General features: G+C 43.4%; 1 protein-coding gene across 2 annotated transcripts in view; it reads right to left on the bottom strand.

Annotated features, from left to right (window-relative positions):
- SMARCC1 (SWI/SNF related BAF chromatin remodeling complex subunit C1) overlaps positions 1-14,973 on the bottom strand; it is a 94,568-nt gene that overhangs the window by 40,349 nt on the left and 39,246 nt on the right. For both annotated transcript variants that reach the window (XM_077936627.1, XM_077936628.1), the window contains exons 17-21: positions 13,707-13,860; positions 12,933-13,046; positions 9,866-9,925; positions 2,708-2,966; positions 1,322-1,483 (exon numbers count right to left, since the gene is read on the bottom strand). In XM_077936627.1, the coding sequence (XP_077792753.1) occupies positions 1,322-1,483; positions 2,708-2,966; positions 9,866-9,925; positions 12,933-13,046; positions 13,707-13,860 (749 nt within the window). The remainder of the gene's footprint in view (positions 1-1,321; positions 1,484-2,707; positions 2,967-9,865; positions 9,926-12,932; positions 13,047-13,706; positions 13,861-14,973) is intronic.

Below are 14,973 nucleotides of genomic sequence, written 5' to 3'. Positions count from 1 at the left end.
GGAATTGAGAATTATCCTCAGTTGAGAGGTTATTCTCACCAGGGTGGTGGCTTTGATTTGCCTTCCCGTGATTGATCCATGCATACGGCTTTGTGTTTCCAACTCAAGACCTATTGAAGAACATCTCATCCAGTTCAATCTTTGAAAAACAGCCTTGAAAATCTTTTTCATATTCTCCAGTTTGCTACCCTTGCTGTTAGTATGTTTATTGTTTGAATGGTTACAAGTCTATCTCTATTCTAGCTATTATTCTAGTAAATTTGGTTCTATACTTATAAGCCAGTTTGTGGTGTTGTTGTTTTGTTGTATTATTACTACTGTATCTCTATTCTAGCTATTATTCTAGTAAATTTGGTTCTATACTTATAAGCCAGTTTGTGGTGTTGTTGTTTTGTTGTATTATTACTACTGTATCTCTATTCTAGCTATTATTCTAGTAAATTTGGTTCTATACTTATAAGCCAGTTTGTGGTGTTGTTGTTTTGTTGTATTATTACTACTGTATCTCTATTCTAGCTATTATTCTAGTAAATTTGGTTCTATACTTATAAGCCAGTTTGTGGTGTTGTTGTTTTGTTGTATTATTACTACTGTATATCTATTCTAGCTATTATTCTAGTAAATTTGGTTCTATACTTATAAGCCAGTTTGTGGTGGTGTTGTTTTGTTGTATTATTACTACTGTATCTCTATTCTAGCTATTATTCTAGTAAATTTGGTTCTATACTTATAAGCCAGTTTGTGGTGTTGTTGTTTTGTTGTATTATTACTACTGTATCTCTATTCTAGCTATTATTCTAGTAAATTTGGTTCTATACTTATAAGCCAGTTTGTGGTGTTGTTGTTTTGTTGTATTATTACTACTGTATCTCTATTCTAGCTATTATTCTAGTAAATTTGGTTCTATACTTATAAGCCAGTTTGTGGTGGTGTTGTTTTGTTGTATTATTACTACTGTATCTCTATTCTAGCTATTATTCTAGTAAATTTGGTTCTATACTTATAAGCCAGTTTGTGGTGTTGTTGTTTTGTTGTATTATTACTACTGTATCTCTATTCTAGCTATTATTCTAGTAAATTTGGTTCTATACTTATAAGCCAGTTTGTGGTGGTGTTGTTTTGTTGTATTATTACTACTGTATCTCTATTCTAGCTATTATTCTAGTAAATTTGGTTCTATACTTATAAGCCAGTTTGTGGTGTTGTTGTATTATTACTACTGTCACCACATTTGATACTTTGTGTATATTCTTGACATAAACACAAATCAGAGACAAGCATGATGGACAGGAGCACCAGAGGGCAAACCCTAAGGACATACCAAGTTTCTCTGGCTCATCTGGAGCCGTTCCGGCAATGCAGCTGCTCTCTAGTCCATAAGTGGGATCCACTTTTCCAGAGACTCTGGCTGCCTCCTGCACCTTCTTGACATGGGCCTCAACCAGTTCCAGTGGGACTTCCTCTCGGACCCTGGAAAATTCCTCTGTAAACAAAGTAAAAACGATAAAAGCTTAGAAGTTTGTTTTTAGGCGGGAGGATTTTCAAAGTCATGTAGCAACAGAACAGGCAACTCTTTAAGACAGCGGTTCTCAACCTGTGGGTCCCCAGATGTTGTTGGACTACAACTCCCATCATCCCTGAGCTCTGGCCTTGCTAGCTAGGGGTGATGGGAGTTGTAGTTCAACAACATCTGGGGACCCACAGGTTGAGAAAGGCTGCTTTAAGATGACCCTGCTGGATGATCTGATTGCACATTTTACGCTATTGTAGTTACTCCTGTTTATTGGACATTTAGCAAGGGAGATGTGAGTCACAAAGCCAAGAGCGGAGTGGGAGAAGGGGGACAAAGGGAGCTGACAGCAGGACAGGCCAATGAATAGCAGAACAAAGGGAGATGTGGCTAGAGACTCGGGCAAGGCAGACAAGAGGACCCCAAAATTAATGGCCAAAAAGCACAAAGCAGCACCAGCCTTGAGAGAGGAGCCATGAAAAAGAGACATAAAAAGGAAGGTAATTTTAGCACCAGCACTTTGAATTGACTGATCAGGGAAGATGACATGCAGAGAAGCCTTTTGGGGAAGCTGCCTGCAGAATGGATAAGGCAATTTCCAAGTTATTTTAAAAACGCATTACTCTCACACACTAAACTCTAATGCACGTATTGCCATTGTGCGGCAATTAATAATACAAGGGCTGTTTTGTTCAGAAATCTTGAGAGCATCTTGGACAGCATCTCGGGAAGATGAAATCAAGGATGGGAGCAGACAGCAGAACCTGAAGCATTCGTAATAGGTTAGCAAGGCCCTTTTGAAGTTATGCGTTGAGCTACACAAACGACAAATTAATGCTTGGCGTTTAGGTACCGCTTGGCTTAGGCGGTGCTTTACTAACATTAACCAATTAAAGGTAAGTGACAGCAGGCAGCAGACTGCAGAAAAGATGAAAGCAGGCTTCAATTTTCTTCTCTGGGCAGGTTTGCCAGCCTGTGTGCAGAATGTCGTCCACCCCCCCAAAAAAAACCCCACCCTTCTAAATACCAGCATCTTTCCAGGCAGTCCTTAAGTAGTTTTGGTGAATTTACGACAGATCAACCAAGGAGACAGTGGAGGATTTTCTTTAAGGCTAAGTCAGCGCCAAGCATGAAATTAAGACCTTCTCAGACAAGATTGAACTGGAAAGGGGGCGGGGAGGGAAGGTGACTCCATACCTAAAGCTGCTTTAGCGGCAGCAGACGCCACCCGGGGATCCACGACAGATGCCAGAAAAGCCACGGTGCTCATCACCGGGTTTCCAGACTGGCTGAAAGGCACAGGCTGGTAAGCCAAAGGGCCCAGCGAGGCATCGGAGTTCTCCAAGTAAGGATCCTCAATGGGAAGCCTCAGGAAGTGGAGGATGCACTCGTCCTGAGTGCGGCTCCCGACATGCTCAGAAACTTTATTCCAGTCATCTTTGTACATCTCCAACGCCTTAAAAACAAAAGGGGGGAAATCAACTTTTAAAGAGACGCAATGCAAAAGTAGTTGGTTCACAAATTTGGTATACCATGAGAACAGCAGGAACTGAACATTTGTTCAGATAATAGAAACAATTTGTGGTCCTGTTGAGATTAGAAGCAGGTGTTAGTAAGCTGTGGGGAGGTTTGGGTACATGTGACCACTCTTTTAAAAGAAATATTTTGATTGACTTTTGTGAACGTCTTTCAATGAAGGTAAATAATAGTAAATGTGTGTAAAAAGAACAAATTTGAAGAGCTGAGAAATTCTGAGAATGATTATTTCAGAAAAGACGAGTTACCAGACCTGCAAAGCAAGTGTCAAAAGTGATTATACTGGACCAAAACAACAGACATTCTGCAACTTGTTTGACAGCAGGAGCCTTCTATTGTATGAGATAAATGGGAGCCTTCTTTCAGCATAGCAAGCAGTCAGAGAAAGGCCAGAACATTGGAGACAAGCATTTATGGTGTAAGCTTGTCCCTAAGTACCATCCTCCAGTCTTTGGTACCGCTGGGCCATCACTGCTACTTCTGAACTCTTCTAGTGGCAAAAAAAGTCCAAGAAGCAGCTACACTTGGGGATCTTTTACCTTCTTCTTCCTTCTACAACACTGACTCTGAAACATGAAGAGAAGGTAGCCAAGTGCTGTCATTTAGATCCTCTGACCTCAGAAACATGCCTAAAATGTTTGCTGCATTATTGGTATGGTATCTTCGATTCAGGTTCCCCACCCATATATGTCCCTGAACACAGAAACAAAATTCAGCAAAGTTAGGCCTATACCCGGCTAGCATTTCAGCTTTGGATCTGAGAGTTGCTACTTCAAAACACATTGGCAACCAGCATGCGGCTTTACCTTCTCCAGAATGAGGCCAAGTGGTGTCCATCATCGTGGCTGGACTCCAAACTCTCTCCTCCTTCCCTGGCCACCTCCAGTCCCACAATCTGCCCCTTGACCTTAGCCTCACTGGTCTTTTCACCAATTTCTCTACTATAATCTTTCCTATCACCTTTCAAATGCATTGCAAGTCTCACCTGCCATCTCTCTTCCTTTGAGCAACAATCCTTTTCTGCCTTCCATCTCTCTTGACCCATCTTCAACCTGGTTTACAATTACTTCTAATCTACTAGTCCATGCTACAGCGTCGTCTCTTGCCAAGATTATTATTGTTGACATATTCTTTGTGTCCTTCCTTCCTGTAGTCCCTTCTCTTGGGATGATTCATATTGGCTCATCTAAATTGTCCCCACCCCACCCTGACACGACTCCACTCTGATGTAAACCATCAGCTGAAGGCGTAAACTTTCAGATTGTTCTCTTTATTTGCTGGCTTCTAAGCTTTGTGTGACCGAATTATCTCTTCCAGCTTGTGTTCTCTCCAAATTTTGGAGCTATGGCACCTAGAATAAGTTGTGGAATTTAATATAATTATCTGGAGGAGGGCAGAATTGGTAGATGGAGATATCCTGTTTCTACTTCCCATCTGAAATGCAACAGATCTGTTTCTAGAGCATGTTGAAAAGGAAAAAGGAAAGTGAACTGATTGTTCTTAAGGTGAGGGAGGGTACCAAGGAGAATAGTGTAGTGCAAACACTTTGATTTTTACAAAAATATTGCACAAAATGATTACAAATTTTAAAATAAGGAAAGGCAGCATACCTGTCAAATGTATTGGAGGGTAGAAATAAATTTTTAAAAAAGGACTTCAATTGGTTCTCTTTCTCTAGAGAGAAACATGACCTCCAAGTCTTCTCTCCCATATGGAGAATAACAACCCAAAAATTTATATGAAAGCAGCTGCTGACAATTTGATTACCTGAGCTTTCCTACATCAGCCATCGTGTCAACTGTTCTACAAAATCCAATGTCACCTTGCTCATTCCACACGGAAACAGCCAGACTTGTATTGCTATCACAAGACACAATTCAAGTTCCAGGGACTAGAAGTCCATAATAAAGACACCCCGGTTTCGCAACAGGAACAAATAAGGCATATATCTGTGTGCTGTATGTTACTGGCATGAGTTCCTGTGAGATTTATTTGCTGCATTGGGAATTTGGTGTTCTCTTCTGGAAAGGCCGGGGCAGCGAATGCTTTTATAACATGTGGTAGCAAAATGTACACTTAGTCAGCAGCTGCAGCCAATCCCAATTTCTTCACTAATACACCCGCAGGATACAAACGTTAGAGAACATGTTTGCTGCCATTATGTTTTACACCTACACTACACAATGTGCGAAGCAGCTCTAAGAAGGAAGAAATGTGTGAATGGAGCTAAAAACAACAACTGACACTGTAAATGCAAAGAGTCAGGGACTAGGAGAAGCAGCTGGGAAAGAACTGGCTTCTGTGCCAAATCACATTTTCTATGTTTTTAACAACTACAGATACAACATGTTCTTGGGTTTAGTCAGTAACCAGGAGAGCCTGAAAGGCAAAGGATGCTGGAGAGGTCACAAACTGAGTAGGGGGCTTCCAAGAATCTGCCCCACCTGGATTCCACTCTGTGCTGCACTAATTCTAACCGGGCACATAAATGTTTTCCCCCATGGCAACCTTGATTTCGGCTTGTTTCATCTGTCTTACTGCTTAGAAGAAAGCCAATAACGTTTCCTTTTGTGTTCTGTGGAATTTAACATATATGTAACACAACTTCATTTATCTGCCTGCTGAGATCTGACAGTGATTAACCTGCAGGGAGGAGAAAAACCGACTCCGCGCCAAAGAGATACAGGGCCGGCAGGCAAGGGACAATTTGGATATTTAATTTTTTTGAAGCTTGTGACATATGCACTTCCTCAAAGGCACTCTAAGAATTTATAAAGGACGTGCTTCATCTATTGGAGGTTGAAACACAAACTGATATCCGCTTCGCTGCTTTATCTGGATGTTAAAAAGTGTGAGAGAAAGGGAAAAAAGCAGTTGTGTCTAGAGAGCTAAATTATAGTACAGACGCTGGGCTCTCTCCCTGTCAAAAATGAATTAGCAAGATGGTCCTCCTATGAATTAGCTGCTCAGAAGCTTTCTTGCAGTCTTGCATAGCAACAGTTCAGCTTTACCCAAGCGCCACTGATATCATTGTCACCTCCTTTCAAATATGGAAGTATAAGATCAACTGACACCTCTGGGCTGCAAATAAACCACATTACTGTATCTTTCTGGAAATCGCTGTTCCGGGCTATTCGCACTATTAACGGCAGTGAAAGTGTAAGATATGCTGCCGCTGCAAATAACCTTATCAACACGACTGCTTTACACAATCAGACACCGTAAGGTGCATTAAATGACATTATTTTATACACTGCATCCCAGTGTTGATAAGCAACGCAGTGTCAAACTCATCATCCTGAGGTAACACAGATGTTTTCATGTAAAATGGACTTCTGCATGGAAGCAGAATTCTGTTATGCTGCCCCATCCAATAAAGAAGAAGAAGAAGAAAGAAGAAGAAGAAGAAGAAGAAGAAGAAGAGTAGTAGTAGTAGTAGTAGTTTGGATTTGATATCCCGCTTTATCACTACCCGAAGGAGTCTCAAAGCGGCTAACATTCTCCTTTCCCTTCCTCTCCTACAACAAACACTCTGTGAGGTGAGTGGGGCTGAGAGACTTCAGAGAAATGTGACTAGCCCAAGGTCACCCAGCAGCTGCATGTGGAGGAGCGGGGAATCAAACCCGGTTCACCAGATTACGAGCCTACCGCTCTTAACCACTACACCACACTGACAGTGTTCCTGCTACGTATTCAAGAAATCGGGGAGAGACCATGAGTGCACCACTTATAAAACAGAACCTGCCTCCCCCTTTTGCTAGTACTCTAACATCCATACTGCTATTAAGGGGGAAGCTTTACCTAGCTACCTTACCATGAGGGAACAGGTGGCATGTGGAGAGGGCAATGAGCCGGATGGTGACTGTTCAGTTGCTCAGGTGGTTGTGTGTTCCCTCCCTACCCCACTCAGGTTCAAGTTATGCCACTAAACTCCTCATCAGGAAAGGCTGGGGTGGTTTCCTAAGCAAGAGGAGAAAGTCTATCCTGGCTGCTTTCCTGAAACCGAAGGAGATTTGCTTGGCCTGCCAGAGCTATTGCAATCCCAACGTGGGCTAGGCAGAGAAAGACCAGACCTGCTCGCTCTTGCTGATTAGACAACTTGATTTACTCAAGGAAGCACAAGGCATGCTTTGCCGCCAAGCAGTAAGCCGCCTGCGCTGTCAGAAACCAGCGGCTACCGTTTCCCTCTCGTCTGGCAAGAGGGCTTCTGGCTTGCTCAGACACCAAAGTCAGCCAGCACTTCCACGTTTATATTAAGCCACGACATATGCGAGCGCAGATCTTGAAAGCCTCCGTGTTGGAGCAACACAGGGGGAAATTAGGCCTGCTCAGAGAAACAGCACAGCTGGTGTTTACTACAAACTCAGTGCTGAACCATGAAAAATCTGCAAGGGTCGTAATACTGCACACTTGGCCTAGAAGAACTTGCACCCCACAAGAAGGTGACAGTGACATCAGGCAGGATGCATGTGTGAGCTCTTGCCGGGGGTGGGTGCTGGAAACATGCAAGACGAGCCCCCACCCCACAACAGCCAATGAACACACCTAACAGACTAGAACATCACATGACTAGAGCAACCCCTTGCAAGAGCTTCCAGCTCAGCCCTGCCTCTTCGGTCTGAGCAACACTCAGCTCACCACGGCTCGCTGCCAAGTATTTCTGGCCTCACTTTTTATCCATGCCTCATCCTGTGCCTTTTTACTTAATGCCGGTTGACCTAGCAGTAGCCCAGTCTGACGTTTCTCCACGAGTGCTCGGGGAATACAAGTCAGATACATGCTTTTTCTTTCTCTGCTTTGCTCCCCCAAACTCAAAATGCTATTAAGCTCTGTTTTTCAAAAAGCGAGACAAGCACAGCAAGGCTACAATTAACGTCAACAGGGAAATGCTGGGTGATAATGGAGAAAATATCGACTGGAAATACCATCGAGACCTCCCAAGCAAAGTATCAAGACACTCTTATTTTCAGACTAGGGCAGGTAGTGTGCAAGGTTTCGTTGCTGTTGTTGTTCCAACACCCAATGATGGAGTGGACGGCCTGGGTAGGAACAGAATACTATGGTTCAGTTCAGCATTGACAAAAAACCATGGTTTCCTGCTATGTGAATGAACTGCGGTGAGCTTTGAGCTTGTGCATTACAGATAGGAGACATCAGCAGAACTCTCCTGCGTAAATTTTTCTAAAAATCATGTTTATAATACATTTATCTTGACATCCAAACTTGGGAAACCCATGCTTTGTTTGAATTAAGGTGAGAACAAATAAGGATAAAAACATAGGGAACTGTGGCTAGTTTAAACTCTGAAGCAGAATCCTCTAATCTCCCCTGATATGTGGAAGATTTGGGGCGGGGGGGGGGGGGCAAGTGAACACAAAAGCCCAAGCAGGCTCATTCATGTAGAGGGGAACGATGACTGCCTGTTGTGCCTGAGGGCCAATGGAGGACGGCCTTTTCCTACTGGAGGCTGCCTGAACCATTTGCTCATCAGAGGTTCTCCTCCAGGTCCTCCCATCACCTAAAGCGAGGTGGTGGATGCCTAGGAAGAAGACTTTTCCCATCGCTGTGCCTTGCATTAGTAACACCTACCCCAGAGCAGCTCACCTGACGCCACTTTTGATGCCTCTTCAGCACAAGGAAGAGGGTCTTTTTCAGCTGCCTAGCCACTGCAGCATATTTTAGAGCATGTTTTATTTTCGTTTTTATAGCTCTGCTGGATTTTATGAGTGCTACCCTTTTGCACTTTTAACGTTTTATATAGAGATTTCATTATAGCTTCTTCATATAAACTGTACATCACTCAGCAGCCTTTGCAATGAAGAACTGCCGATAGATAATATTAAACAAATTCCAATATGCATGTAAGCAGCTTTGAGACACAACCTAAGGCTCTGTACAGCAAGATTGCAAAGGCCTCATCGCATCTGGAAACCAAGCCTTATGAGGAACGGTTTAGGGAGGTGGGTATGTTTAAGCCTGGAGAAGGGGAGGCTGAGAGGCGATACGATAGCTACCTTCAAATATCTAAAGGGCTGTTACATGGATGATGGAGCAAGCTTGTCTTCTCCTGCTCCAGAGGGTAGGACTCAAACCAATGAATTCAAGTTACAAAAAGGGAGATTCCGACTAAATATCAGAAGAGCTTTCTGGTGGTAAAGCTGATCAACAGTGGAACAGACTCCCTCTGAAGGTGGCGGATTCTCCTTCATGGAAGGTTTTTAAGCCATCTATCTGTCATGGGTGCCTTGCAGGGGGAGTTAGACTAATGACCCTGGGGTCCTTTCCAAATCTACAATTCTATTTTTGTAAGATTCTTGCATCGACTCCTTTCAGGTTCATCCACAGCTTTGCAACAAAACACCATCAACAATTCTACAGCCATACAGCTGACAACCAAGGACTCACGTTTTACTTATTGCTTATTATTATACTATTGTTATTTTTTATTAAATTTATGTACCACCTCCCATCAACAGATCTCAGGGCAGTTTGGAATAAAATGCAAGATAAAACACAATAATTAAACCAAAACCACAAAGCAATAACTCCCCCCTTCCCACAGGCACATGTAAAAGACTGTAGGATATTAATCAGCCAAACGCTTGGTTGAAGAGGAACGTTTTCACGAACGGGGAGCCACTGCAGAAAAGGCTCCGCTCTCTACTCAACAGCCTTGTTCTATACAAGATATCACCCAGAAACATATTAACTCAATTTAAGTCAGAAACTAGGTACCACTTCAAATGTCACTCAGCAGCCTCCTTTTCTCTGCATCCCCGCTATCACAATTCCCCGATTTCCCCCCGCTCAAAATCTTACCTCAAGTAGCAGCAGAGTCTCCTGTTCTGTCCATTCTCGCCCAGCGCTAGCACTTTTGCTCTGTATGAAGGAGAAGGGAAACAGTTCACTCATGTACCCAGTGCACAGGTGAGTATGGCTATCATTGTCAAGAGGTGGGATTGGCAATTTGTTCCATCACAGATGTGTTACTTGTTGGAAGGGGCCTCCCTAAACACAGACAAGCCCTAGTGGCACATGCCATGTCAAGGGAGAACCTGATAAACTCTTGCAAAGTTGCATCATCTGCATCATCATCATTTCATTATTTGTATGGCACCCATCAGGCACTCTGGGAGGCTTCCAGCAATCAATCAATCAATCAATCAATCAATCAATCTAGCTATCTATCTACACACAAAGGTCCGTATAGTTAAAGCTATGGTTTTCCCAGTAGTGATGTATGGAAGTGAGAGCTGGACCATAACGAAGGCTGATCGCCGAAGAATGGATGCTTTTGAATTCTGGTGCTGGAGGAGACTCTTGAGAGTCCCATGGACTGCAAGAAGATCCAACCTCTCCATTCTGAAGGAAATCAGCCCTGAGTGCTCACTGGAAGGACAGATCCTGAAGCGGAGGCTCCAAGACTTTGGCCACCTCAGGAGAAGAGAAGACTCCCTGGAAAAGACCCTGATGTTGGGAAAGATGGAGGGCACAAGGAGAAGGGGACGACAGAGGACGAGATGGTGGGACAGTGTTCTTGAAGCTACCAGTATGAGTTTGACCAAACTTCGGGAGGCAGTGGAAGACAGGAGTGCCTGGCGTGCTCTGGTCCATGGGGTCACAAAGAGTCGGACACAACTAAACAACAACAACAACAACAACAACACCACACACACACACAAAATAAAACATCAAACTTTAAAAACTTCCCTATATAGGGCTGCCTTCAGATGTCTTCTAAAAGTCAAATAGTTGTTTATCTGTTTGACATCTGAGGGGAGGGCGTTCCACAGGGCAGGCGCCACTACTGAGAAAGATGACTGCTGCTCAGCCTGACTCAGCAGTTGAGGCAAGAATCCCCGAAGCAATCAACACTCGCTCAGTAGGAAATCTGATCAGAATAGAGGGTTAACTATTTCTAAGGTTACGGATCTGTGTAACGGAAGAAGCGCTGCATGCAGGCACTTTCCCTTTAAGACAATGTTCAAACAAGTGAGGTAAAGCGGAAGAGCTCTCCTTTTAGCAACAGCCTACAAAGGAGAATAGTCCCATGGGGAATGGGGGGAGGAAGGATTGCAGAGCAGGAAAGAAGGCAAAATGGCCCTCATTCAACACCCTGAACTGATACTAGGATATGGCTGCTAATTCAAATACCAAGAGCAGATTAGCCTACTATCAGCCCACTTCTCTGCAACTAAGAGATAACAGGAATGCACAACCTGCGTCAAATTTTAATAAATGCAACACACCAGCAAAGACTGGGTTCGTGACTGAGACAAGCTCAGCTAAATAAATGCGCCCCAGTACAGGGGAAGGCTAGCATGCCTTGTCCCAACATCTGCTTGTTTTCCTCTTCCCAAATATCTCCAAAGATGGCAATCAAAAGCAATGCTTAGAATGCCCATTAAATGTCCCAGAATTCTCTACAGGTGCTCATAAATATTTAGCATTCTAGGAAAATATCCCCAGCCTTAAAATTAGCATCAATTCTTGTTGTTAAAAAAGCCAAAAAAAGGGATCAATAGGGGTGTGTGTGTGTGAGAGAGAGAGAAACAGAAACAGCTGTTCTGAACCAAACATACAGCATTTATAAAGATTTGACTGTGTAGAAGTTCTGTGCATGGTACACAAACATCACAGGGGCACAAGTCTGAATATTTAATGACAGCCATGTATTTCTGTTGAGCTATCATAAGCAGAGGGAAACAAGGAAATTCCTGCATTGTAAGAACATCCCTGCTGGATCAGGCAAAGGCCCATCACGGCCTAGGACCCTCGTTACCTACGGGACCGCCTCTCCTGGTATGCCCCACAGCGAGCCTCAAGGTCCATAAATAGCAACACCCTAGTGGTCCCGGGCCCTAAGGAAGTTAGATTAGCTTCAACCAGAGCCAGGGCCTTTTCAACACTGGCTCCGGCCTGGTGGAACGCTCTGTCTCAGGAGACCAGGGCCCTGCAGGATCTGATTTCTTTCCGCAGGGCCTGTAAGACAGAGTTGTTCCGCCTGGCCTTTGGCTTGGAGCCAATTTGATCCCCTCTCCCTCTTTCTTTTTTCTTTTTCCTTTCTTCTCCTGTGATGAGGCTGCATTTTAATATTTCAATATTTTAATGTTGTATTTTAATCTTGTTTTTAAGTTGTACTCATTCAACTTGTTTATATTATTGCTTGTTAGCCGCCCTGAGCCCAGCCTTGACTGGGGAGGGCGGGGTATAAATAAAAATTATTATTATTATTATTATTATTATTATTATTATTATTATTATTATTATTCTCATCATCATCATCTAGTCAGACACCTCCTTCTCAGTGGCCGGCCAGATGCCCTAATGAGGATCCCTCAAGGAGGACTCAACTCAAGTGAAAGAGCATTGCTCTACAGCTGCTGGAATACAGAGGCATACTGCCTTCGATACTGGTCCAAGCTGGTGGTCATTACTACATCTTTTGGTAGCAAATCCCATAGTTGGAACATGTGCTCTGTGAAGAAGTATGTCTGACTTGAATCTCCCAACATTCAGGTGCCTCCAGGAATCCCACAGGTAGCAGATGAGTGCAAGAGCCCATGAATGATCCCCAGGAACCGGCATTCAGAGTCATGCTGCCTTACATAGCCTTGACTACTAAGTCGCTGATGGGCTGCCCAAGAAACAGAAAATGTAATCTCTGCAAGTTCTTAATGTCTGATGCTGTATTGTTTTTAATATTCGGTTGGAAGCCGCTCAGAGTGGCTGGGGAAACCCAGCCAGATGGGCAGGGTATAAATAACAAATTATTATTATTATTATTACTATTATTATCATTATTATTATTATCATTACTATTATTATATAACACAAGGGGGGCAGACAGGGGTCTGGAAAGAAAAGAGAATATCTAGTGCCTTGCCTTTGCCAATGTTTTCTTTGAGTATATGTCTGTACGAAGCCCAAAGTTCTGCAGGTCAGTAGGTTTATCCTTGTTTTTCTCGGGGAAATTCAACATCTGCTGAGCAGCTGGGATCTGGGTAAAGAAATGTAAAAAGGATGAGAGCAGGAGGGACGATATGAAAGCATCAGAACAGTCATATTAATCAGCCTATGTTACTAGGGACGTGCAAGTGGAATGTTGAAAACGTGCTGTTTTCTACTACTACTACCACCACTACTTAAGAACGCTCGAGAGGTGAATTTCTCGCAATCTGTCAGATTAAGAAAAACAGCTATAGTATCCCTTCTATGACCCATTTGCAGGACCACATGGCAACTGTGAATCCCTGCTAGTGTTTGCAAATAGTTTTTTGTTGTTGTTTTGTTTTAAAGGGGCAACTCTCTAAGGCACTAAAAATCAGGGGTGAAACAGAATTATATAAAAGTTCTTAGCATTTCCCCCTCGGCGTCTGGATGGTATCAACTATTTTGGAAAGCTGTTTGCCTGCTACACATTTGGGCCCCTCTTAATGATATTGTGACCAAATTTCAAGTTCCCCAAGTGCAACAGGTTTTCCTCTATGTTTGGATACCACTGGCCACCATTTTGAAGAAGGTGGCGGACTCAACCTTCCAAAACTGCACTGGTTTTTTTGGTCGCTTAGAATTCCCGAGTGACACCAGGAAGGAGGCAGCTGGCCCTGCTACAATTCGTAGGGGGCAAAGGCGTTCCAAGATGGCAACGGATCTTTACCTGAGGTGTCCGAAGGTGAAGAGGCATGAGTCCCGAGGGAGTGTCGGCAAGCACGTTGAAGTGTGGGGTGGGAGGAGGACCCATGGCCATGGGTCGGCTCTCTGGATCCACTTGGTAATTAATAAGCCCCCACTGTTCCAAAAAGGCATGTACCCTAGGAGGTGACATTACAAGAGTAAAAGACTGGATGAAGGAAAAGTTATCAGAATGGGAAAGGCAGTGGGGCAGAAAGAGGGAACATTTCAGAACAGAAGGACTTAACTTCAAGACCAGTAACTGGGCAACTGGCCCTGAAGCATCTTACAATAGCTCCACATCCATCTTTTCCTTTTACTCTTGTTCAGCTCAGTTCAGTTGGGCTTGGGGAGAATGCTGCATACATGCGTGTGTGTGTGTGTGTACGTATACACACACACACACACACACACACACACACACACCCCTCTGCCCCCTACATGGCACACAAAGCCCATTACTTGATGCAGCTCCCTCCTCTTGCCTCAGGGCAGGCTCCCCATCTGCTGAAGGGTGAGAAAAACCCTCTTCACTTGCCTTTAGGCGAATTAAGAAGCGGTTATTGTGCCAGGCAATTGGTTTTACTCTCGCTCTTTCGACTGGCTTATCCAACACTGGGTTTTTCGAGGCTTTGCGCTTTATTACGTTGATCTGGTTATATGCTCTTTTGGCATTGTTGAAATTCTGGTTTTGATTTTTGCGAGCCATTATAAACATTTAAAATTAAAATAACCGAGTAGAGCAAAATTATTAAATGAGCATTTGATAAGAGTAAATCTGGCATTTCATAAAATGCAACCCTTCTGCAGCCCAATAATAATAATAATAATAATAATAATAATAATAATAATAATAATGTGTAATCACAGGCTTCTGAGATGGCTGACAGGAGGTTGTGGAAAGAATATCAGAAAACACAGCACATATTGAAGAAGTTCTTTCCCAAATGCTTGACTGACACACCAGTAAGTACTCAGAACTGACATCGTGGCCGGGAATGAGTGGCTTGATCACATCATTTGATCTCTGCACCTTTCCAACCAGTCTCTATTGAAACTATATTAGGCAATCAGGGGTTTTTTTAACCTAGACCACAGAGATGGGGATGGTGCCTGAAAGGTGCTTACAGAGCACCTTGTAAAAATGAAAGAAAAAGACAGCATAGGATATAAGCAAGAATAGCTTCTTGCTTCCATTTCCCACACTGCCTTAGAAACACTCTGCGCATGGGTACTCTCCAGGTCAGCTGACA

Source organism: Podarcis muralis, chromosome 12 (genome assembly GCF_964188315.1).
Source record: "Podarcis muralis chromosome 12, rPodMur119.hap1.1, whole genome shotgun sequence".
NCBI classification, from domain to species: domain Eukaryota; kingdom Metazoa; phylum Chordata; class Lepidosauria; order Squamata; family Lacertidae; genus Podarcis; species Podarcis muralis.
Note: the sequence above shows the minus strand (reverse complement) of the source record. Positions and strands in the feature narration are given on the sequence as shown.